The sequence below is a fragment of the Centrocercus urophasianus genome, unplaced genomic scaffold (genome assembly GCF_019232065.1).
Source record: "Centrocercus urophasianus isolate 14NV4802_14NV808 unplaced genomic scaffold, USGS_Curo_1.0 seq_12, whole genome shotgun sequence".
NCBI lineage: Eukaryota > Metazoa > Chordata > Aves > Galliformes > Phasianidae > Centrocercus > Centrocercus urophasianus.
In genome coordinates, this window is record NW_024884364.1 from 56471485 (window position 1) to 56497659 (window position 26175).

Below are 26175 nucleotides of genomic sequence, written 5' to 3' on the forward strand. Positions count from 1 at the left end.
TGGTCAATGAAGTTAGGGAACCAGCTCTGTGGGGCTTTGGACAGTGACTCAACACTGTTCCATCACTGAGGTCCTTTTGGTTTTCTAGGATGTAGAAGAAACAAGTAGGATCCAAGATCTTTCTCCCATGGTCACTTGCACAGTAGTGCATCTGCTTTTGCCTTTGTTGCATGTATTTTAACCTGACATTTTTTCATCCTCACATTTGTTCCTTTATCCTAAAGCCACAATGAGCATCTTAGCACAACTCCAAGGCTTGTCTATCGTGTTCTGCAGTTGGGATATCGGTGGTTCACTCTAATTTATGCTTTCTCATCTTCTTGAGCTGTTTCCAAAGGCAGAAGATCATTATAGACTCTAAGCTTATGTATGTTCTCCAGTTTTCTTCTTCTAAGCATTGTCAACCAAATGGTTTGGGTGCAATTGTGATCTTTTGATGCTACTACTTGTTTCTTTCTGTTGCTGTTGTAGAAAAATTTCCCATTTACAAACAAACAAGCTTTCATCCCTCCTAGCTTTAGTGTTCATGGCCCATTTCAGTCAATTGACTGGAATCCCTCTGTAGTCAGTAGGGAGAGAGACATCTCCGGAGTACAATTTTTCCCATCCCTTCTCATGTGACACCGGGAGATTAAATTAATAATGTTGATTAGAAATCTATCATCAAATAACTACAACAAGGTGAGATAAATTCCATCTCCACTCATCACTTAACACTCATGTAGTAAAAAACATCTTAGTTTAAATGCTCTCATTTGCTTTACATTTTGGTGAACTCGTATAATTTTACATGTTGCACTTAGAACAAGGAACTTGTTAGTGACTTCACTTTTAGAAATTTAATAGAAATATATCAACTAGTGTAGAGATAGCAAGATGAGTAATAAATGTTACAAGAACAGCTTTAGGCATTGCATACTAATAGCTGTGGCAGGATTGACTTGCTGCGGCTTGGTTCTATGATCAGCAACAAGATAATTAGTAAAATTATCCTGCAAATTCATTATCTTGATTCCTTCCACTTGTGCATTTTATTCATTACACGCTAAAATGAGAAGCTTTGCCTCGAGACAGACAATCAGAATATAAGTGGCAGACACAAACGGTCTGAACATTCTTTAAATATGCCTTGGTAACTGTGACCTTAAATAGTCTCCATGATACTGAGGAATTTACAATTATTATTGCAAACAGAAAAAACTCTAATTTTGAAGCTGTGCATTTTATATATTTTGTCAAACCTTACCTCTGTATCGGGATAAATTACTTAAACATTTGATAGCTCTATAGCAGGTTGTATTGTTCCTGGCTTAGTCCAAATTCCCTGAAGTGCTGTGCATCACTCTCCACTTTCCTTGTCCTCCCACCATCCAGATCTGAGAGGCAGCTAAACTATATCATGACTCCCTTCAATCCATGCATCTAGAGTTTTGGTTTTTTTTAGCTGAAACTACGGTGCAGGAAATTTTCATGTGCTGATGCACTCGGGGCTGCTATCCTGCTATACAGGTAGGACACAGTCCGACATGAGATGAGAGGTTCCAACTGTTTCACTAGAATCAGATGGTCCAGCTATGCTCTGTTGAACAAAATATTTAATTCTACAGATCTTTATAAAATGTTTCACTTTTTAGAACTGCCAGAAGGTTCATGCATCCCTTCTGCTCCGAAAGAACATAGAGTTCAGCGTCAATAAGAGTTTCACCAGCCCTTTCTGTGCCTGTTTTGCAAGGAGTGCTGAAGCTGGCTGCCTGAATATTGAACTCTGGAGTCAGTGAGCTAGAGCAGGCGGCACCATGAAGGTGATTCACTGCTGGAGCCAGACTTGTTGCACACAAGAGACATAGCGCAGTGCTTGGCTGGAATGACCCTGCAGCCATCTGGATTCAGAAACAGCCACAGAGAAGATGTGAGATGGATAGGAATGGCTGGGGTGGATAGGTGTACGACCAGCTACACTTTTCCTTTTACCTCTCCTGGCTTCAGCATTTAATTGCCCTTATCTTTGCCTCGCAGATTTTTCCATTTTCATGTAGTTTAACACACTTTTAGTTGTAGGATTCTTAAAATGCTTTTTTCTTGAGACATGAGCTCCATAAAAATGTGTTTTCCAAGACAGCAGTGCTTTAAAATCCTTGCTTTGTTTTTCAAAGAATCCTGAGTTTTTACTTGGAAGAGCCGATTTTATCATTACAGTAGGAAAACTCACACTCAGGATGACATACGGCCTTAACGTTTAGCAAGAGAGGGTTTTGTGGAAAAATTGAGGACATTCACCTGGTTATGGAACATATAATTATGGTTATTGTTGGGTACTTCTTACTGGCCCCAAACCCTGCAAGGCTCCTACGATGTCTACAATTATAACCAATCCTTTGGCTCTTGGCCAGAATACAGGTCCTACTGGCCCTTGAAGAGACAGAACAAGATGAGTCATGCACCAGCCCGTTTTTGTATGTGTTAAGCTTGCCAGTACTTGCATACACTATTTAGCTGGCATGGCTTTTACTGTGCCATATGACTTCTGAATTAGCTTTTGCCAAGTGAAGCGTGTTAAGAAGGGACATTCTCAAGCTCGGCTCACAGCCGTGCCTGTCTGCAAAGCTGCTGCAGTGAGAAACAGTGCCAGGGGCTATGTGACAGTGCTCAAGGCACAGGCAGCTCAGGGTGGGCTTGCCTCTTCCCCAGCATCACTGGTGCAAGAGATAGTACAGCAGGACCAAAGACTACGGGTCTGTGTTTTAGCTCAAAACTCCCTCTCCCTGTCCATCCAATCTGCATGCATTCTGCTGGCAAAGAGGCACAGAGAGAGGGGTAGAAATGGACATTCCTTCTGAATTGTTTTAAATCAAAGCTCACTGAAATGACAGCAAAAAGAAAAAAAAAAGAAAAAAAAGAAAAAAAAGTCAGGGAAAGCTTAAACGACAAAATACAGAAAGGTATACACATCACTGAAACAATAACTGATAATGAGCATCCTTTACAGAAGGGTCCATTTGATGACTTGGGGAATCTGCCTATGTATAATTAATGAATTCCTTATGGCTGTTTTTTACTGTGGAATGCTTTATACTATGGGTACTAGGAAGGCAAGAAAAATAATTTAGCACCTGCCCATGAACAGGTTAATAGCTAAGTACTACCAGCACGTGTACAGATCTTACCCAAGGAAAAGAAAACGTTAAGGGCCTTTTTATTTTTTTTCTTGTCCCTCCACAGGGGGCTAGATTTAGACAGTAGAAAATCCCAGACAAGAGAAGAAAAATATCAGGTACTAATCCCAAATCTTAAAAAAATCTCAGAGCCTAAGTCACGCTGGTTAGCCCCGAGGGACCCAGAGACAAAGGCAGCTTGTTTGGGAGGAGACAGCCTGAGGGCAGCTCTCTTAAGGGGTAGACACCATGCAGGATGAAAGAGGCTGCTATCCAAAAGGGTGGGAGAGGGAGAGCTAGCTCAGCCTGGAAGACTGGGTGGAAATGTCATGCATGGAGCAAGGGAGTTGAGGAGTGGCAGCAAAAATCAACGAGAAAATTTAGGCAAGGCAAAGTGTGCATATCTTCTGTTGCTTTGCTTGGAGATGTACACCGTTTCTCTAGCTTAAAGGGGAAAAAATACAGAACCCACTTATGAACTATTGTTTTGGAACAACTGCAGAACTTGCATGCCTGCCTGAAACAATGGTCACATATTACAGAAAACCATAGAATCATAGAATCATTAAGGTTGGAAAATACCTCTAAGACTATCGAGTCCAACCATCAGCCCATCACTACCATGTGCACTAACCGTGTCAGAAATGTGAGGTATACAACAAATGTTGGTGGATTCCTCCAGCTAAGGGAAGCTTGCCCGTGAGTTGGCACTAGCGCTAGCACAACAGGCTGAAGACTGTCCATCCACTTAGGAAAGGTCTAAAGAGCCTGGAAATGGAGCTCGTGTCTCTTTTCCCAGAAAAAAATTCTTCGTCTCCTCTTTTTTTGCACTGTGAGGCTGCTGCAGCTTTCAGCTTCCGCATCAGATGAACAAGAGAAGGAACTAGCTGCCACGGCAGCAACTATATTTAGCAGTCTATTCTGCTACTGATGCATATATACCTGGCTCCTGTTGACTATAATGAGAATTATTCTGCCAAACCAAAAGGAGAATAGGCCTTTTAGGATTCAGTTTGTACTAACAAAATGTCTATGGAAAATTACCCTCTTCTGGTCCATGCTAAATTATTCCAGCTTTTCATTAATACTCATTAAGTTTCTAAGAGCTGGCATTTTTAGGAAAAAAAAAAAATAGTTTTCACTGACAGAAAAAAGCCATTCAGATAAATGAAGAAAATGTTTACTCAGTTTAATAGGAGTAATTTTCTTTTTGGTTCTCAATTCAGCATCAGGAACTGAAGTCAACAAAGGTTGGATTAGGGTCTACAATTTTTTTAATAAGGTTCTTCTCATTTACACTGGAATATGCTGAAAATTCAGGGTTATAATGAACCATTACGTATGCGTACGTGCAATGCCAGAAAAATTAATAATGTCTTGAATTTGTTTGATATTTGTTCAGCATTCATGAGTAAATAACAAATAACTTGATAAGTTTCATCAGAAAAAGCATGTGTAAAACCCACATAGCTGGAAGTAAACTTTTTTACTGCATGAAGGCCACTTTCTCTCCCACCAAGTTATTGTCATTGCTGTGAACAACTTCTTTTCCCCAATGGCAGAGTGACAGGCTTAGAAATTCTATATAAAATTGCATGTTTTTCAACTGAAGTTTGTATGTAAGCCTTTTTATTTCCAGGTTATTTTAAGCATAGTCAAAAGTAAGCAAAAATGAATCTTTTAGAAAATTTCTGAAATGTAATGGTTCATCACCATCTCCATTATAACCCAAACAATGGTACTGTCTGAAGAATGGAGTTCAGAATGCCATTATTTAAGGCTATATCAATGATTTGTTGGTTAAAATAATCGCATCTTTTCCAAGTATCTCAGTTTTTAAGCACACCCGATAGAATTTTACTTTGTAATCCACCAAGTCCAAAGTAACTCTATAAATGACAAATCTCATCCAAACACAGTAAATTGCATTTAGCACTAACTGTAAAGGACACATACTATGATATTTTGTTTGGTCAAAATGGGATTAGTAATCAATCCCTCTTAAGATACTCTATTAACTTGGAGCACTTTGAATCACACAGGCTAATGATTATGTGCATTCTTCTCTTTCCTTCAAAAGCAGTTTTTACTTTTCACATTTTCAAACACAAAGCAACAACTAAATGCAGTAAGCTGCATTGGCAAAAAGATGTCAAAACATATGGAATTAAAAAATTTCCAATCACTCCTGCAGTGCGCTAGCACTGTATTCTCCAAGGCCTTTGAAATTTTCTTCAAGGCTGAAGGAAACCCAGCACATTGCACAGAAAAGCTAGACCACGGCTACCCTAATGCACCAAGGGACCACATACCCAAACACTGGCCCACAATTGTCCGTATCATTAAATTATTCACATCAGAATGGTTTAGACCTTGGCCAAGTCTTATAGACAAAATCCATGCATGCCCAGGGGCCATTCCCCACAGGCAACACTCTGCTTTGTGGCTGTAAGAGAGTTCAGCACTTTGGATATGAGCCACGCTACGTTGACTGGCCTCAGGGCAAGAGAACAGTTATTAGTCCATTTTATTTATTAGTACAGACATCGCTATGGAATATTCTTGAAAGTGATTTAATTTCCTTTTAGCAGGCTCCTATTTTCTCCCACAATTTCCTTAATTGGTCTTTCTGCCAAGTGAAGCTAACTTTTAACTCATGTGTTGCTTCTAAATATGATTAAACAAGATTAATAAGAGAATATTTGTCTCAGCTCCCAAACGAGGAAAGCTGCCTCTCTCAGACATAAACAGAGAGCTCACACTTCCTGGGTCAAACCAAAATGGGACGTGTAGTGGGAGAGCTCCCACTGATCAGTCGTTCTATGATGTAAGAGCTGTCCGTAGGGCTGTCACCCTGTGGGCTCAATGACTACCAGCCAAATTGGGGCTGAGTGGAAAGTGTACTATATAACAGCATCTTCTGGCATTGCTCTGGTGATTCAGCTTTCTTAATACCCAGTTTAGTCGAGGAAAAAAAACCCCACAAAAAACAGCAAACAAAACAACTTTTTTTCAAACGATTTATAAATTGTATAGAGGACAATATACATTGCAGAAGAAAGCCTCTGCCATCACAAGGTTTACTGGAGGATGCCTTAATCTCAAGTCACATCTCTTTTGTGGTCTCACTTCATCTGAGTGAATCTTACCAGAGGGATGTAAAGAAGGCTGCTTTCTAAAGCTGACAGATGAAGGCACCAAGCCCCCGGCTCACAGCAGTGTGGGTATGTATGATTATCCAAATTTTATTCTTATTTCATTAGGACAGATAGTGCACATCCTTTCTGGTATTAATATGCATAATTCTGTTGGCCTCCAAGGAACTGTGGCATGGATAGACAAAATGAGGATCTATCTGGCCCTTTGCCATTAATAACAAGGAGTCATTTATCTATATTGGAACAAGATGGTGATGGTGCCTCTTTTCCAGCTTTGTGAAGCACTCTAAACAGAGGGAAAAATGAGTAAGTATTTTACTATATTATTTTGGTATAGCAGAGAGGCTGGATAATTCATTCTGGATTCTCTCTTGCCTTGTCAAATAACAGGGTGTACACACTCACTACAAAACAGCAATTTGGAAAATTAATTCCACCACATTAGCATGGTAGTGTTTCACCAACTCTTTTATAACAGCCTGCCTCTTACTAATACAAATCCATTGCACATTTGGTACTTATGCTCTAAAACGAATATGAGCCTCTTTCTCTCTGTTCAGTTCAAAACAGGACATATTTTGCTGTACTCGAGCATGTCAGTACCTCAGTACATGAATGGCTCATGTCACTGAAAGTGCCTTGCATCCCATCAGGTCCCGGGAGACTGAAGCAGAGGTTACCTCTGAGTGGCATTTACTGTAAGTCTTATTTTCACTGTAAGGTTTTCTAGTTTGATCCCCTATTTCCACTAAACTGTTTATAATTTTTGCCTATTCAAAGCAGTATTTTTCATTGACACTGAAATTCATTATGTTCAAGGTTTCAATGAGCAGCATACAGCAGACTACGCATAACAGCATGTACTACAGACCTCAAATTGCTTTGACATACCATTTCGAGCAACAGCAGTGAGAGCAGCAAAAATCCAAGTGTGGCAATTCAGGGGGTCTGCTGATGTACAACCAATTAACAGCTGGCTGATGTTATCACTGTTAGCATTGCACTTCAGAGCCATTTTACACAGTATTTTGTACCTGAAACTACATGCTAATGACCAGTGAATAGTCGTTAACGCATCTGAATTTGATTAGTGGAGTACAAATTTTCACTGACAACTGAAACACACAAAATGGGTTGTGGCACTGTGGGACATAGTTAGCAGGCATGGTGGTGGGTCAAGAATTGCACTAGATGATCTCTGTGGTCTTTTCCAACCTTAATGATTCTATGATTCTATGAACATAGGCAAAAATGGGATGTGCTATGCATGGTGCCTAAATGAAGAGTACTTTCAACTCAGGCTGACGGCAACTAACAGATCACTTGGAGAAATACTCTGAGGGCCTCAGAAAACCAGCCTGGTGCCACCTAAAAGGGGCAAAAGTTACGAAAAGTGTAGAGTAGCTCCGCAGCCTTTTGGACAGACAAGGAGGTAATAAAGAGACTGGCAGTAGAGCACAGGCAAAGAAAGGCCAAAGCACCACAAGCAGATGGTGTACTCTGAAAACTGCCAAGATATGATGAGTCAAGTGATTACAGTGTACGAAGGTACACTGCCTATTCTGCAGTCATTGCAGTTTATGTGAACAAAGCGAAAATATCTCTATGTAACCCTGGTGTGGTTGTTAATTTTGCTATAGCAAGACAAGGTACTGCATGAACTGCACATTCTCACTGAAAAGCTGGATAAGATCCAAGCAGAGAGCCTGATAAAGTTCCACAGTGCTGTCATCCACATCGTCAATGGTACCTATCTGGCTGGCTGGAGGAAAGCTGACATAGGGAAATCACACAGAATCACAGAACTGCAGGGGATGGAAGTGACCTCAAGAGATCATCAGTCCAACTCCCCTGCTAAAACAAGTTTCCTACAATAGGTTGTACACGTAGGCGTCCAGATGGGTCTTTAATATCTCCACAGAAGGAGACTCTACAACCTTTCTGGGCAATCTGTTCCAGTGCTCTGTCAACCTTACCATAAAGAAGTTCTGCATGTTAGTATGGAACTTCCTATTTTCAAGTTTTAGGCCATCGCTTCTTGTCCTATTGCTACTTGAGAGAGTCCTATCCTCCACTTGAGAGAATGGAGGAGCCACTGGCCTCATCCACTTGTCCCCCACCCCCCTTTACATATTTATTAACATTTTTGAGATCCCCGGCTGCTGTAGAAAAGAATCATAGAATCATTTTATTTGGAAGGCGCTTTTAAAGGCCATCTAATACAAATCTCCTGCAAAGAACAGGGATGTCTACAGCTAGATCAAGTTGAACAGCACCCAGCCCAGCATGACCTTGAATGCCTCCAGTGATGGGACAGCCACCACCACTCTGGCCAAAAGGTAATGTACAACAAAGATGGATGCTATGGTGCCTTAAGAAGAGCAGTGTTAAAAAGCAAGTATTGGATACTGAATTAGTTGACTTGAACTATAATTAAATGTTTCTGGGTTGTAGTGTTTTGGATGAAATGATACAATATAAAAATGCACCCAATGCTTTTTCTTTTTTTTTTTTTTTGAGCAAAAAATACAAAAAGAATGACGGTGAAGAGATGCAATTAATGGTATATTTCAGTCAAAACAGTGCCTGAGATGCTCTGAAATTAAGGTTACTAAAAGTAAAGCAGTGTTATGAAAGTTCTTCTGGAAGATTACAATGAAAATAAATGATACTTTATTCCTCTGATACATTTTTAATACAATTCTATTACTTCAAAGTACTTTTGCACTCCATGAGACTGAACAAGAAAGATTGTGCACACTGGACTCTTTCTGGGTTTTCTAACCTCCCCTCTCCCCCATCTGCAGTTGCTGCATTCCCCCCTGCAAGTTCCTCAGGGGTTCCCCTGGGCTCAGTCGCAAAAGCCAATCTGAATTTCCCTATTAAGGTGCTGAGCTGTGGGCAACCTCTTCATCCTCCTCCCAGACTGCCACAAACCACTCTGCTCACAAAGGTGGCTCTTGATCTGCACGCCTATACTCGTGCAGAGCAGCAAAGTGGGTCTCATTCCACCTGTAGGCTTTTCCCTCCGCTTTGGAAAGCAAGATGAGTGGTTAGAAATATACAGCTGATTACCATATTTGTGTTCTGTAATTCTTCACATGTCTGACTCCACCAGGAGCTTAACTGAAGCCAGTGGGATCTTACAGTCATTAACATTTACAAGGCAGCAGTTCACAGTTGTTGAACTAACAACCTACCCCTAAGAAACTGATTTTTCTCCCCTCTAAGTATTGACACGTGCTCTGCTGGCTGTGATGCTTATTCACAGTGACAGTGTGTTTGGTAGGATTTTGTGTTTTCACAGGATTTGTCTTGCGCAGACAGTTTCTAATTTACCTCTGCTCTTGTTTTAATTCAATCAGCTGATGGAGTGCAGCTGATCTCACAGCACATATGGCTGTTCAGGTTGGAAAAAGCCCTGAATATTTGATGGGTTGATCCTTAATGCTTTCTGCTAAAGAATTAGCAGGCCTGCTAATGAGCCAAGGGATCCCAAGTGGGGAAAGGGAAAAATACAGAATTAGATGCTGTTTTCATTCTTTTTTTTTTTTTTTTTTTTTTTTTTTTTTTTTTTTTAACATGGCTCAAATAAGGACTGCTGCGTTTTACACAGTCTGACTGGTTTTACAATGTAGAGAAATTCAAGTGCATCCATCACACTTAAAAGGACCTGTTTTCATAAGTGGATGTTCTGTGGCCACAGGGAGTCACAACCTATTTGCAAGGGCACCCGAGGCACTCACCCTGTGCAGGATGCTTGGGCACCAAGCAGTTATCCCTCACTGGTGTGTTTGCAGCTGTAGCCTCAGTCCTTTCACTGCCTCCGCCACTTATTTTTCTGTCTTTCCTGAGAAAACCTTACCTGTCCTTCATCCCATACCCCATCCTGTCTCCCCACTCCCCAGAGGAGGTCACTTCTTCTGTGCTGACTGACTGAGTCTGGATTCCCTCCAGCCCTTTGCTCAGTGCTTCTGTTGCTCTCTTTCATCAGTTTCCCTCCATTGCTGCATCCTGCAGCCAAATGGTGTTTGCAGACCAAGTGCTTGACACTATGTCCATCTCTCTCCAATTCAGTGACATGTCTCACGTCAACCCAAAAAACAAAGGGAATGCACAAGGGCCATCCTTAATAATTAAGAGTTCAGATTGCCTGTTGGTTTCTTTTCAACAAAGCCACTGCAGCTCTAGGAAATCACAGCTAAGGCTGTAAGAGCAGCCAGATCAATCTCAAACCACTTATCTTACAAATCCCGAATTGCCTACATCCAGCACTCAACCTTTCTCCTTAAATCCATTGCAAATATACTCAGAGTGTATCAGATATTGGTTGCAACAGTTGTTAGTGGAGTGGCAGAAATTCTGCTCCCATTTTTTGCATGTACTACAGCAAAATAAATATTTACTCCAAGCCCCACCAGTAATAACAGCATATACAGTTAAACACATACCAGCAAATAGAAATCAGCTAAAATTATGAAGCTCAGTTAGCAAGACTGTGTTTCAGGAGACGCAGGGAATAGATTGGCTTTGGAGATATCACAGCGATTGAGGCAGCAACTGCTCATGGCAGCATGGAATTAAGGATATTTGAATAGTATAACTCCTTTTTTTCTGCTTCAAACTTTTTTAGCATGTCCTCCATCTACAATGTGAAAGCTTACAAGGAATTACCTTTTATAGCTACAGTGAAATAATGCATCTTTTCTCTCTCTATTTGACATAACATCTGCAAACTGGTCTTACTGCATAGAATCATAGAATGATTACGGTTGGAAAAGACTTCTCAGATCCTCTAGTCCAACCACCAACCCACCCCCACCATGCCCACTGACCACGTCCCTCAGTGCAACATCCACACGGTTCTTGAACACCTCCAGGGAAGGTGACTGCACCACCTCCCTGGGCAGCCTATGCCTCACTGCCTCACTGCCTCACTGCTCTAAGAAATGTTTCCTAATAGCCAACCTGAACTTCAGGCCTTTCCCTCTCATCCTATCATTGTTACGTGGAAGAAGAAGCCAGTCCCACCTTGCCATATCCTCCTTTCACGTCACTGAAGAGAGTGATAAGGTCTCCCCTGAGCCTCCTTTTTTCCAGACAGAACAATTTCAGTTATTTTTATCGAAGGCTTTACTTTTAATTTTCTCTGTCCTTGACATGTGTGCCTGCAGCTGGACAGAGAAGTCGCTATGCTTTGAAGAAGTTGCTATGAATTAGTGCACGGCATTAGATTAGGTACAGGATTCCTGCAGTGATTATAAACTCAGCAGGAGTCCTTACAACAGCTCCAATCTCGACAGTGTTACTGTCTTGTTAATCAACCTCCTTCAGGACTCGAAGCAGTTCTGTGCTTCAGTTCTTGGGGGCTTTGCTTGGAAGCTGCAGTTCTGTGCAGAATGATCTGTCAATTTACAAAGTCTACAGAGCTTTGATACACTCAGTAAAACACATCAAAAAAGGCTTGACTTAAGCTGTGGAACCCTGTGTTACATATAGACCACACAAAACCTATACAGTCTTCTTGACATGATCGGTGCAAAATAAGATTTGGAGATTTTTAAGCAATGCCTAAACTGGTCTGGAAGCCCAGGCACAGATGTTAGCTCTGGTCAGGTTCTGAAACCTGCAGGTGATAGGATGCACACCCTCACCTCCTCCCACACAGTAGGGGGAAGGGAACAGAGGGAAGAAGCCAGAGAAGGTGCTGGGCAAACTTTCTATCACCCTTCATGTTGACAGGGAAATGAGGACACGTGGCCCACCATGAAGTGCCTATCCCATGCTAGAGCAGTCTGGGCAGGGAACACACTGTCTAGGAAGGGAGGCTAGCTACTGTCTGCTTTGTCTTGTGGAAGAGATAATTATAATGGAGTGCAAGGTTTCCTAAAATTTAAATTTGTAAACAACTTCTTCCTTTTGTTGATGTCCTGTTAATTACAAAAGGAAGAGTGACCTTTCCTGTTACAAACATGCTTTGGTGTGATATTGAAGAGCTATCTTTTCTGAGGGGAACACAAAGATTGCAACTCCCTTGGATTTTCATTGTTCTGCCCTGAAAACCTGTATGGAAACTGCCTAGCAAATTCTGGCTTTGCTATGGAAATAGCATCTCCAACAACTACATGGAAATGGTGTTCCTTGTTTCTGAAGAGCAATAAAAATAAATCTGTGTTAGAAGTGAATTGACCCATTCAGCACAAAAAGAGGCTATGGAGGATGACATCTGGAAAAGTGTGGATGCCAAGTTTACAAAATGAATAGCTATTACTGTTGCTGTTTAGACCAATGTCAGTAACAACGACCACTCTGATACTGATTTGTACTGCAAGAGTACCTATGAACAGCTTTTGTACTATGCTAGTCCTTGACTCAGAGAGTTAATCTTTCAAGAAAATGAGAACAGGTGGGCCTAGCTGGGTTGTAGGGACCTGTGAACAATGCTCTCCAACTTATGGTCTGATTTTTGGCTGGTCCTGTATGGAGCCAGGAGTTGGACTCAATGATTCTTATGGGTCCCTTCCAACTCCGGATATTCTATAATTCTATGAGGGACAGCAATGTTTAAGCATGAGAAACAGGTATATACCCGACATCACCACTGTTTTCCCACAGTCCTTGTGAAAAAGGAGACTCTTAAGAAGGGATCTGAAGGTAGGTATGGAGGTAATTGGGGAAGTGTTTAATGCTCTTCCCAGATCTGATGGGAAATATGGGATAAATTAATTCATGTAAAATTTAGCCCACTGTTGTGTGCTGGAATCTGGCATCACTGTGATAGCTGGTAGCTAATATGTCAGCACTTGAGTAGACGAGGGCTTAGAATTGAAGACAAGTAACTCTGCTGGACATAATAGAGAAGGAGATGATAGTGGTGAGATGCAAAGACAAAGGTAATATGGGCCAGATATCAAGTTAAGATTATGATCCAGCAGCATGAATGGATGTGGACAAGATTGCACCAAGAAAAGGATGCTGCAGTAATTAAGGAATGTAATGAGAAATCAGACCAGAATTAGACCTTTGTGAGCAAAGAGCTTCAGTTAGAAATGTTGCAGAGTACTAGTTTGCAGGATTTGCATGTAGTCTTGGACACAGAGATGTGGGGGAATTTTAGTGTGAAGTGATACTCAGGTTACAGACATAGAGGATGGGCAGACTGGAGAGGTTATCCATGAAAACTGAGTGAGAGGACACGACTGAGAGTGAAAGTGGTGTGCTCTCTATTTTTGTTGTGTTAACCCTCAGCAGATAGTGAAATACTGATGTTAAGTGTGGCTTTCGACTCTAAGCATACTTAAACTGCCCCCTACCTCCTGCCCTGTAAGGAGGCGGTCTCAGCTTTGAAAGCCTTACATGTCTCTTACCATCCTTTAAAATCTTCTGAACATGATTTTGCAGAATCAAGGAAATCAGAAAGAAGTTGGTAAAGGTAAAAGAAGCTGAGGGAAGTAGTAGGACATGGGACAAAGTGCTCTGCAATCCTTGGCAGGAGGAGATGTGCCGTGCAGATCCTCAGCCAGGTATTTTTGGTAGGTACTTTTGTTCTTAGGCTGCCTTCTCCAGGGAGAGGCAGGATTGCAGCCAGCACAATGACCTGTGAGAAGTGAACAAGGGGTCTTGGGAAAGCTGCTTGTAGTTAACTGATTCATTCAACTTTTAAGCAAAGTGAAAGAATTTTTTAATAAATCCCAATGAACAAAAGGGTCATATCCATCCAAGGATGTGCTGCACATTTCATCATGAAGCTTCACAAAAATATTTCTTGAGGAATGTGCCCAAGAGACAAAGAAGAGAGAAACTGTGTTCACCAGTTTGAAGATGTACCTTACAACTGAAGGTCATATGGTGCATTCTGCACTGCATGGGACTGTATGAGATTAGAGTCTTTTACATATCCATGTTCCTACACATGAAAGGAACCGTGTCTTCTCCATTTTTGGCCACTTGAACAATTTGTATTTCAGGAAGAAAACTGACTTTCTTAGCTGTTCTTTTAAAAAATCCTATGTTAAAAAAAAACGGGTGAATGAGTCCCACGTCATAATCTCAGTGCATCGTGAAAAAGCTCTCATGAATTACAATATCCACTACTAACTTGTAACAAAAGAACAGAGATTAAGTCTAAGACTTGTTGGATATGCAATTAAGTCCTACCACAGCCCACTTTGTAAATGTTAGCTAAGTAAAAGCTCTGCCAGTGAAGTCATAAGCAATCCATCATAATCAACCTTCAATAAACTCTTTGTCCAGTTCAAGAATTAAAAGCTGTATTTAATATATTCATGGAGAATGGAGAAATGCCTTTAGAAACAACAGTCTTAATGCACTGCTAATCTCTAAACCAAATATTTATAGCCCTGTAGTTTATAAACAATCTGGAATATTTGGGTAGTGGATGTCCAAGAGGTGGATACACACACAGTAATAGAGAGGTTTTACCATTCCATCCACCTGGCTTGGTGTTTTACTATTATATGAATTATAAATATAAAAAAAATATTGTATTGTCAGTGTAGAAAGAGAACTGAAAAGAGCAGGAATTAAAATACATGAAAATGGTTCACTGTTTATTAGTTTGTCTGCTTCAAAAAATAATCAATATTAAAGTTGATTCAACCCAAGATGTGTCCGGATATGTATTAATTTGGTCCATGAAAATAAACTAGAAATTACTAGGATAAAAGAAATAATAATGAAATATGGAAATAACTGCAGATTTTGCACATTGTCATTATATAATGGACATAATGGAGATAATGACATTACATAATGGATTCTAATTAAATCCAGGTGGAAAATGACCTTCCTAGACCTCCCTTCAAAATTAAGATTTTTGACAGTCGTGATTAATGGAAACACGCACTTTGCATGGTTTGTAAACCTGAAACATCGTTGTACATTTCAGTTTATAATTTATCCCATTATCTGCTTCTGCATGCATGAAGGTCAGCTGTACTGGCACAAAGTAGCAGTGAAAGCCAGAGGCTCTGGAAGGTTGCTTACACACATTTTCAATTCTTTTATTTGGTAAATAATTTTGCTTATTTATTCCTTAGAAAGATGACAATCTTAAAGTGTGATATATTTAACAGCAGTAATTGCAATATTCTTGTTGTTCTCTTCCCTTTTTAGAGTAAACAAAATGGCACTAGAAGAAAGGGTTTTTTTTTTAAGAATTCCTACCCGCAATATTTCTTCAATGCAGCTGTTATCTCCTGTTCCACTGTCCTGTAAACAAAATGAAAATTCAGTTTGTTTGTGTTTTAAAAAGAAATAACAAATAGCAGGTTGAGGACATGGTTGTCACATGAAATACATTCAAAATTCTATTAGAGTTTCAAAATGAGGCCAAGTCTTTCCAGCCTCTGAAAGTTGCACAGCTGAAAATTCTCAAATTATTCCCTGTCACCACCACAGGAAGATGTAATATTTGCAGTGTTTACATGTGATTGGCACATATTTGTATAAATTCATATGATTTTGTTTATGCCACTTTTGGGTGTGCTCCATGCTGTTTCAGATATACTGCTTATAAATAAGCATAAGCAAAATGGTTATTGTCTGTACACATATCCAATATGTGCAGTTATTTATATCAAATAAATAACATCTGTCTGTATCCTTTGTGCAGGAAAGTTTCTGCAGTGACACTGCCTGAGTAAAGTACATGGGGTAGCTGTGACATGACAGTACATGGGGCAGCTGTGATACTGAGGGGAGAGCTGCAGGGACAGCCACACTGAGCACTGGCTGGGCAGCACAGTAGTTGTGAGAAGGTGGTTACTTCTTAAAAAATGCTGACCTCTAAACCCACCCTGCATGTTGTGAGTTTGAGGATGCATAGGAATTCAGCTCTCCTGAATGGCACAGCTTACTCTAGAGTCACTAGGAAACATCTCTTCTCACAAAGAGCAGTGATGCAGTGGCACAGGCTGCCCAGGGAGGTGGTGCAGTCACCATCCCTGGAGGCATTCAAGAATTGTGTGGATGTGACACTGAGGGATGTGGCCAGTGGGCATGGTGGGGGTGGGCTGATGGTTGGGCTAGATGATCTGAGCGTTTTTTTTCCAACCAACTGATGCTGAGGGCCTGCCCTTCTCCAGCAGTTCTCTAGAAGACAGAGGTGGCTACTGCATGTTGTAAATTTTCTAGGGATTTATTTCACCACACAAAATTTTCCGGTGGATACCAAATTGAATATCAGCCAGTAATAAGCCTTTGCCTCAGAAATAGCTAATAGTATCTCAAGAGGAGAGTTGTTGAGGGATGTGATCCCTCCCCTCTAGTCAACACTGGTAAGGCCTCAGCTAAAGCACTGTGTCCAGTTCTGGGTCCCCCAGTACATGAGAAGCATGGACATACTGGAGAGAATCGAACAAAGGGCCACCAAGATGAAGAAGGAACATAAAAGAATATCAAAAGAACTTGGTTTTCCAATATGCTGAACTCTTGTCACCTGAAAACCATACTTCTCTGAAGCATCTGCATTTGTTGCCCACGTGTCCAACAGACAAAAAAAATACCATCAGCCAGTTTTGCATAGCCCTGGACACCCTGAGTGCTGCTCCCCAGCCTGAGCTGTGGCACAGAGGAGGCCTGGATTCACATTCTCCCATAGCCTAACAGCTATAACCAAGGTCAGCAGTACCACAGCGTAAGGGAACAATCTGTTGCGTAATTTTTTTTGTGGCTTTTATTTCATATCAATTCATAAAATGTCACAAGGGCATTGTCAGCACTCCTGCCAGATCTTTACTGAATATGGCCCTTGATTGTTAGACAAATGATCTGTGCTAACTCTTCCTAGTGCAACACATTCTTTTAGCTTTACAGACCCAGGAAACTATAAACCACTGATATCAAAGAGAAAGGAACTAAGCATTCCATGAAGTCAGCCTGTGGAAAATTACTTGTATCTGACATACTAATACTAAAGAGCAGCTGCAGTCCCACACAGACAGCCCAGTTCTCATTGCACCCCTGTCCCCACGAGGCACACAATGCTCCCCACCTTCCCTGCTGCTGGGCTGCAAGAAAATAGTTCCTGGCGCCAATGAAATTAACAAGACAGACAGAAACATGCACACAGAAACAGCACAACTGTCTCTGGATAATGAAGAATTCTAAAATTTGTATTAGCAATTTTTGCTTGTTTCTTCTCTGTGTCTTTCCCTCTATTTTATAATTTTATTTCCCTAAAGCCTGGTCTGTGATCTTCTGGAAGTCATTGGTGAGTGGTATCTGTCAGTGGTCTGTACTGGGAACAGTACTGTTTCATATCTTTATTAATTACATATACAGTGGGATCAATTACATTCTCATCATTACATTCTCATACATCCCTCATTAGGATCAGGGGGAATGGTTTCAAGCTACGGCAGGGGAGATTCAGGCTGGACATGAGGAAGTATTACTTTTCAGAAAGGGTGTTCAGGCACTGGAATGGACTGCCCAGGGAGGTGGTGGAGTCACCGAGCCTGGGGGTATTCAAGGAAAGACTGGATGTTGTGTTGAGGGACATGGTTTAGTGGGAGCTATTGGGAATAGGTGAATGGTTGGACTGGATGATCTTTTAGGTCTTTTTCAACCTTGGTGATTCTATGATTCTGTGATTCTCAATGAGTTTTTAGATTATGCCAGTCTGAGAGGAACAGTTGATATGACAGAAGGAAGGGACTATAGTGATAGAACAAGAATAAATTGTTTTAAATGAAAAGTGGGGAGATTTAGATTAGATATACAGAACAAATTCTTAGAGCTTGGTGAGGCTCTGGCACAGCTGCCCAGAGAAGCTGTGGTGCCCCATCCTTGGAGGTGCACAAGACTGGGTTGGATGGGGCCCTGGGCAGCCTGAGCTGGTGGGGGGCAGCCCTGCTCACAGCAGGGGCTGGGACTGGGTGGGCTTTGAGGTCCCTTCCAACCTGAAGCATTTTATATCATCTGTTTTATAATCCCACTAACAACAGTGGGGAGAGTAAAGCCACCACCCTGTATGCCTTTTTTACAAAACAAAGAATGTGCTGCTTGACTTCAAGTTCACTGCTCTCCACTGTCATCCTAGACAAAGAGGCATGAGTTGACTTATCACTATATGCCTTATCTATACAATGCACTGATGGCAAAATAGTGCTCGTTACTTTCTTATCAAGGGCAAAATGACTGAGGGTAAATTTGGCAGTAGGCTATTTCAGAGGAAGTTCAAAAACAAGCTTCTATTTCAAAACGAAATATCCCTCCTAGAAGTGTAATAAAATAAGTCTGCAAATACTCATCAGCAAAAAATTATCCTTTCCATTACTACAGAACTAAAGCCATAGCTGTTCTCCTCAGTACATATCTCTGGGCAGAAAGTAAAAATATTTCCACATCTCTCTCTTAGTATTATCACAATGACTTCCAAAAGGCAAAAATAAAGAAAAAAGCACAAGACCAAAGAAATGCTATGCAAAAAATGATAGTAATATTTGGAAAAGAATTCCATTTCTATACTATCCTCTTTGTTCTTCATCTTTTTAATACCAAAGACAAATTTTTGAATGTATTTTTTGCTTTGAATTCTGACTTGCTGGTATGTATCTTTTGTTACTGTTGATATCAAAGTTCCCAGAGTAAGGTTAGAGAGGTTAGGAGTTAATGTCCTGCACACAGCAAGCAAATTCAATTTCATGTGGCTTGGGGCCATATATTTTTCTTTATGATATCACAGAATCATAAAATCAAAAAAGCACAGAATGGCTTTGGTTGGAAGGAACCTAAAAGATAATCCATCCCAACTCCTGCCATGGGCAGGGCTGCCCCCCACCAGCTAAGCTGCCCAGGGCCCCATCCAACCTGGCCTTGAGCACCTCCAGGGATGGGGTGCCACAACTTCTCTGGGCAGCTGTGCCAGCTGGGCAGCTGTGCCTCACTGCCCTCTGAGTGAAGAATTTCTCCCTAATATCTAATCTAGACCTCCCCGCTTTTCATTTAAAGTTATTCTTGCTATTAGACCATGTAAAAAATTGTTTTCCCTTCTGCTTGTAAGCTCCTTTCAAGTACTGGAAGGTGCCAGTGAGGTTTGCCTGCAACTTTCTCTTATGCAGACAAGCCCAACACCCTCAACCTTTCTTCATAGAAGAGGTATTTCAGCCTTCTGATCATCTCCACACCCTTCTCGTGCTGGAGGCCCCAGACCTGGACACTCCAGATGGGGCCTCACGAAGGCAGAACAGAGGCAGACAATCCCCTCCTTTGCTATGCTGGCCACCCCTCTTCTGATGCAGCCTAGGACACGGTTAGCCTTCTGGGCTGCATACAATGCAGAGTTTCAATGCAGTACCTGAGGCAGGTCTGAAAGGGGTCTGTAGGCCTTGATTTGGGAATGTTTCCCCCCTCTCACACTCTTTTTTCTCTTCTCCATTACAAGCTTACTCACATCACAGAGGAAACCTGACAACCTACATTTAGCATATTTTAATAACTATAAAAGATAAAAATAAAATCTAGTCAATGTTTCTTGAAACCTGAATTAACAAAAGAGAATGCACCAAATAGCCCCGTGCTATTGGTAGGAGTGGGCTTCCCTGGTTCATTCATCGTTGTGTCAGTTCTGGCTTCATGATGCAGCACCCGCTTAAGAATACATCAAAGTGGGCTACAGCCTCCACAGCTCTGCTGTACCCATTGCCTTCACATCACAGCCAGCGCCAGGAACTGGCATACTCATGCGGCTGGCATGGCACCTGGTGGGAGGAGGCGCGGGGCTGCTGCTGAGGAGCAGCGGCTGCTGCAGAAACAGCCGGGAGCATCGCGCTGCTGATAACGCATGGAGCTAATTACAATGCAAAGCACAGAGAAAGAAGACTGACGAAAGGCTACAGCGAATCCTTGGGAACTGGGATGTCATTTCAAAAATGGCTACATCTGTGCAAATTTTTTTTTTAGAACATTACTTTTTCTTCCATTAGCAACAGCTTTCAGAAAGAGACACATAGAAAAACTCCTTGGAAAGGAATTGCTTATCTCCGATTCCCTTGTTTCAAAGCTGCGCATGAAGAAAAGAAACAAAAATTACCAGAAACTGTTTTCATTTCAGCCTAAGAGATTTTTACAGTGTGAGCCTGTGGCGTTGTTACTATTTGTGTTAATCACTCTTACAGAGCCTCTAGGAGTTACCAGATTTTACCTCCAACAAACATTAGGGTGATTAAGATCTCTGGAAGGCTGAGGTGCACACTCAGCAGCCCTGCTGGCCTCTCTAGGAGCTAGGTTTGCTATGTTAGTGCTGGGATGCCACCATTGGCCACTGCATGTCCAGCCCCTCGTACCACTACTGCCCCAGAACTACCCAGCCACCACCCACCAGGAGCACAGGTAAGGGAAAGATAAGTATGGGAGGATCCAGCAGGTGTCAATAGAAGGAAACAGCTACGTGCTTAAAAAAGAAAGGCATTCATTTCCATTACAAAATAAGAGTCTGCAATCGTAAGTTCCACTAGCAGTTATTTCTCTGGTAGTGCTGCATCCTCTGAATGAGGCACACACATCACGTAGATGCGCTTTTCACAATCCTTATTTTGGTTAGAGTGTTTTGTGGGGCAAGGCAAGACTGACAGGTGTGCTTCTACTTCTTATTCTTGCTCATATGTCTGGCCTTCTACATGCTGGGTTGTGGAGAACTTGCTCTCTTGAATTTAAAGTGGCCTTTCTCTCTCTGACTAATGAGATGGGCATTTCCATCTTGGTGGGCAACTTGTCACCTACCAGTGGTACATCCCTCTAAATGGGCTGGATGTCAGGAAGCTGGGGCACACAGCAGTGCACCCCCAACCCACCAGCACTGGGAATACTGCCTGCTCCCCCGCTGCTCAATGGCCTTGTTGTTCCCCAGAGGAACAGAACTGAGCTGGGCGCAGTTATCAGAAAGAGAAAGGAAGAGACTGCTGAGGAAGCTGGATTTTCTGTTGTTCATGATTTTTGAAAGCTTTGTTTTGCAACTGTACTGTTCCTTACTAGTTATTCGTAATGCCAGTGGCCATGATCTGTAGATAGAGCAGTTTTCTCCTGTGCTCACACTGCTGTGATAGGAGCTGTTTCACTTTTACTACAAAGAACTACTGTTGCTGTTGCCTTAGATGCTGAGATGTGAAGATGGGAACTGGGATGAATGACTGAATTCTCCTCAAGTTCTGTGTCAGAAAATGCTGCACTAATTAAAGTTATTAAAGCTATCTAATTTACAGTGACTGTTAATAAACTGTTGCCCTTAATATGCTCATTTTCTTTTTGAAACTGTCTTCATATTTATTATGGGGATTATTTTTCGTACCATGGGATCTTGCAACATGGTCTGCTTCAAAAGGGAAGAGAAGAAAAGTTAACAGAGGTTTTATTTCAAGAAAAAAAGAAGAAAAAGCAAGTGATGAAAGTTGTCTCGCTTTGGTTTAATGGAAGCATCTGGGTATAGTAACTGTGGGTTTTGTAAGTGCAATGTCATCATGCCCCAGTCCTGTGCCAGGAACTGGTAGATAATGTACCTAATCGAAGAAGATGAATCAAAATGTTCTTAGACAGAAATGCCAAATGACTGTGTAGACTTGCTGTGCACACTAGAAAGGAGAAGCTAATCGGGCAAGAGTGCGTTTTGATCACAATCCTTGGTTTGAACTCAGCTCACCTACAACTGGGGCAGGACAGCAGCTTTTGGAGACCTCTGAGAAGGGAGACTGCAGAGGGGCTAATGAAGCCACAATCCAGAGTGTCATCAGCCCTGGATGTGCTGGAGCTATGTGCAGACACAAGGAGCCAGGGGACGAGAAAGGATCCAGTCTTGCATCTAGATAAGGTTGGATCTGGAAGTAAAGGCACTCATTGCAATTTTATTTTTTTAAGTAGGAGGGTGATGAGGTTAGAGCATAACTCCACCAGTGCACACAGGGCCTGCCACAGAGCTCAGAGGTTCTCTTGCATGAATAGTGCCTGGCTTGAACAAAGTATGGAAATCGCTAAGTCAGAAAGCAAGGTGTTGCTGAAGGGCTGTGGACTGGATTGCTGCTGGGAGCTTCTCTTTAATTGAGGCATCTACAGCCCAGTTTGGAAGTGGCGGGTCTAGCCATGAGTGGAGGGGATAGGATAGGGCTCTTTGCACTGATGAGATATTCTGATCCAAGTCCACTTCACAAAAAAAATCAAGAGAATGAAAAGACAAGAACCCTTCAGAAATTTCTTCATCCTCCCCACCCCTATGGGCCATCAAACAATCAGTTACTGGAGCTGCACTGGTAACATTTCATCTACTGAAAGATGCTTGGGACCCCCAGATGGGGCCTACTGACAGATGAGTGGAACAATTTTACAGGCTTTTATGTTATATTCATAAAAATGAGAAAACCTGAGCACATCAGAATTACACTGTGACCCAGCAACAGTAAAAGAGAGTTGTAATGGGGAAGAACTGCAATGTTCTATTAATAAAATATAAAGGTTTTACTGTTATTGGGAAAGATGGATTGTGCGAAATCAGTACCATGTCAAAGTATATTAATGTTTTCTTTCGCTAATGAAACAACAGGGGCTGATGTGATTATACTGACTTGTTACCCATCTGAGGAATACAATGGGATGATAGTAATGAAGACTGCAGTTTTACTTCTTGCTACTTGCTCAGTTCTGAGTGGCATCAGGTAAGCAACTTGAAACCAGTAGGCATTTACCAAAATGCTATCAACAACCCCTGCATAGATTCCACAGCATCCTTTCCCATCTTAAAACCAAAAAAGGGTCAGCAGGAAACTCTGGAAATGACTTCAATTTATTTCATTTTCTACAGCACTGTATGTGAGCTTTGATTGTATGAACTGACCGGTGGTTCCCAACTATTTGTTGCAAAGTTTCTATAACGAACACTGGAATGTTTGGGTTTTGAAGCAGATAAGGCACTCTGGGGAACATAGGGGCTTCTCTCCTTAGCCCTTGTGCCTCCAAAGCTAGCCAAGGAGCTTGTGCTGAATGTGATAGAGATCAGCTTGTCTCCCCCCCATTAGATGCTCTCCTTTCTGCTACATGGATGGCCAATTAGTGTCAACTGGAATGCTCTATTTTTAGTGATGTGGCCGCTTGTCTGCTGGGACCTGGACTGAGACCAACTGATTGCATCTATTATATTGTTTGTGTTTGTTTGGGGAGAATACATAACATCTGTAAAGCAGCAACAGTTGGAAAAACACGCATTGTGGAACTGTTAATCATTTTGTGACATTTTAATATGAATATACCATAAGCTAGTATAATATTCAATAAATTAAATGGATTATTTTGCCAAGAGATTCTTTAAAAATGTTAATTAACAATAAATCAATAAAAACTATTCAACATGAAAATCAATTACATCCCTGTTTACATTATTTAACTCCAAGCATTTGTTTGTGTGCTTGTAATTAGCAAGCTATAAAAGACGCCATAAATAGGTGCATAATGAGAAGAACTGTTTATAAATGATAATTGGTATTCATTCCCACTGAGCCAAAGGTGATGTGATTACAAACTATCATGCAGAAAGGGTTAATCCTCTTACAGATATACAAGTTTAGAGTACAGAGCTCTACAGAAATCCCTCCTGCAAAAAGACCCTGATTGAAGAAAGCCCCAAAGGAGGATTTGAGGGAAAGAGTAACGGCTCATGGGTACTCCTTAAAGCCTATCTACATCCAAATAGAATTGGTCATGGGGAAAAGCCTACCTTTTGGGTGGTGGGGCATGATAAGCAGAATCTGGCACGAAGAATTCAATGTTTGTACAGCATCATCATGTAAACAATATCTAAGTCAAAAGGATGGAGGTGTGACTAAAAATCTGGGTGAACACCCTGGTAGGAAACAAGACCGCTTTACCACTACCTCAGTCAAAGATTAGGGCCAGGAAGGGTCTGGCTTTTACTGAGGACTAAAATAGGATCACAGGATGTTCAAATTGCAGCCCAGAGCTCAAAACACTGAGCAGCAGTAGCAGCTTGTGTCTGCAGAAGGTAACACCTGAGTTTTTCTCACTGAGGTGAAAAAGTTTGTTTCCTAGGACAAAATAACCTCCCATTAATGCCTATTGCTGAAAACCACATTCTCAATTTTAGAGACTGTGTCTTAGTCCACAGCCTGGAAACATTTGGCTTTCTATCAAAGCTTTTTGCTTTTCAAGGAAGTCACCAACACGTGAGAATTTTGGCTTTAGCAGTGTCTCCTCCTCAGCAAGCTCATGCTTTCATAGCAAGTGCTTTGGTGAGGGCAGCAGCCATCAAGAACCTTTGGAAGAGCAGGTCTGAAGTATGGGCAAAGCAGTGGACATCTGACCATGAAGCCAGCCCAGTTAAACAATCTCTTTGCAAATCCTGAGATAAACTACTTTTTCTACCTTGTCAGGGCAAAATCTATGTTTATTTCCTTTCTTTTCTGGACTCTGAACTGAAGTTAATTAATATTGTCCTGAAACACATACACTGTATTACTTTCCTTGATCTGCACAGAATATCATTTCAAACACAGAAAACATGGATCAGGATTTTTTTTAGAAAAAGGAAAGTCTGTTATCTGTAAGGAATAGAGAGTGATACACAGTGGTTTGAGAATCACAGCTTGGTCTCGTGGCTAAAACATGTCCTGGTCATGGCAGTTATGACCTGGACATCTATTTGCCCAAGAGGGATGCAATTTGCTACTGGATACCCAAAGATTTATCAATGAAGACGAGCCTATATGCATCTGCATCTCTAAAGCAGTACCTTGACACTTCTGGTCAGCTCAGGTGATTCTCTGCACAGAGGCTGACAAATAGTACAATTCTCAAAGCTGCAGGGAAAATCTCAGCAGAGCTTTATTGTGCTCTCAGCATTCCTGAAAGTCAAAAGAAAAATCAAGCCGTGCTACGGTCCCTGACAGACTGATGGAAACACACTCTCTGCACAGCTACCGAAAATTGTACTCTCCAAAGGTTTTGCAGAGCTAATAGAACATGTGAAATTTCAAATAAAATGTCAGTGCTGTAATGTCTTAGGACTCTTACTTTTCTCTTGTTTTCATGTACTCTCAGGTTAGCATTCCTTTCAAAGGGGATATTGCATTCAAAAATCACAGTGCTTTCTGGTTTCGTAACAGCGAAATACAGATAGAGGAAGAAAAATCAGCCTCCTCTTTTCCAGATTTTGTGTCTTTGAAAGAGTTTGCTTACCCTTCTGGTAGACACTTGCCAGCTTCCAGCTGTTTGCACAGAGCTCACAGCTAAAAGCTAATGGAGAACCATTTATAAATACCAGAAACACAAAACTGTATAAACCACAACTTTTGGCCTTGTTACTCAGGGGCAGTAACCACATATCACTGTCACATTAACAGTTTTAATACAAAAAAACCCTAGTCATAAATCCCTTTATAGCAGTGCAGTGCCATGGAGCAGGACTGGGTACGAACTTCAGTGCCCTGGATATGCCTACATAAAACTACTCTCAGCAGTATTACTGCCAAAAATGGTTTTAAATCCTGTATGCACCAGCATTTGTACATATGCAATACACAACAACACAGCGTCAGGAAATGAAAAGAAGAAAACAGCAGTAATGGTAGAGGTTAGTTTGTATTGGTTCTACACGACGACCAGGGCTGCACTGCACTAGAGAGATAGCCCTTAGGTTTGGTTGATTTGCATTTCCCAAACTTTCATGGTCTGCATTCAAAAAAGTGCTTTTGGATTTTAATTTTCTATTTCTATTTCTATTATTTTTTAAATTTTTTAGGTGACGTTTCACAATCTATATTTTCTCTAGAGGAAGAGCAGTTCACTGCAGCCTCATTTCATTTTAAATGGAAGCTGAACAGAGAGAAAATCTGCAATGCTGTTCC

The 26175-nt window shown here is 41.3% G+C and overlaps 1 protein-coding gene across 1 annotated transcript in view; it reads right to left on the reverse strand.

Moving 5' to 3' along the window:
• Positions 1–26175, reverse strand: part of AFF3 (AF4/FMR2 family member 3) — a 316384-nt gene that overhangs the window by 151556 nt on the left and 138653 nt on the right. Inside the window, exon 4 of the mRNA XM_042810250.1 lies at positions 15497–15541. Within this exon, the coding sequence (XP_042666184.1) occupies positions 15497–15541 (45 nt within the window). The remainder of the gene's footprint in view (positions 1–15496; positions 15542–26175) is intronic.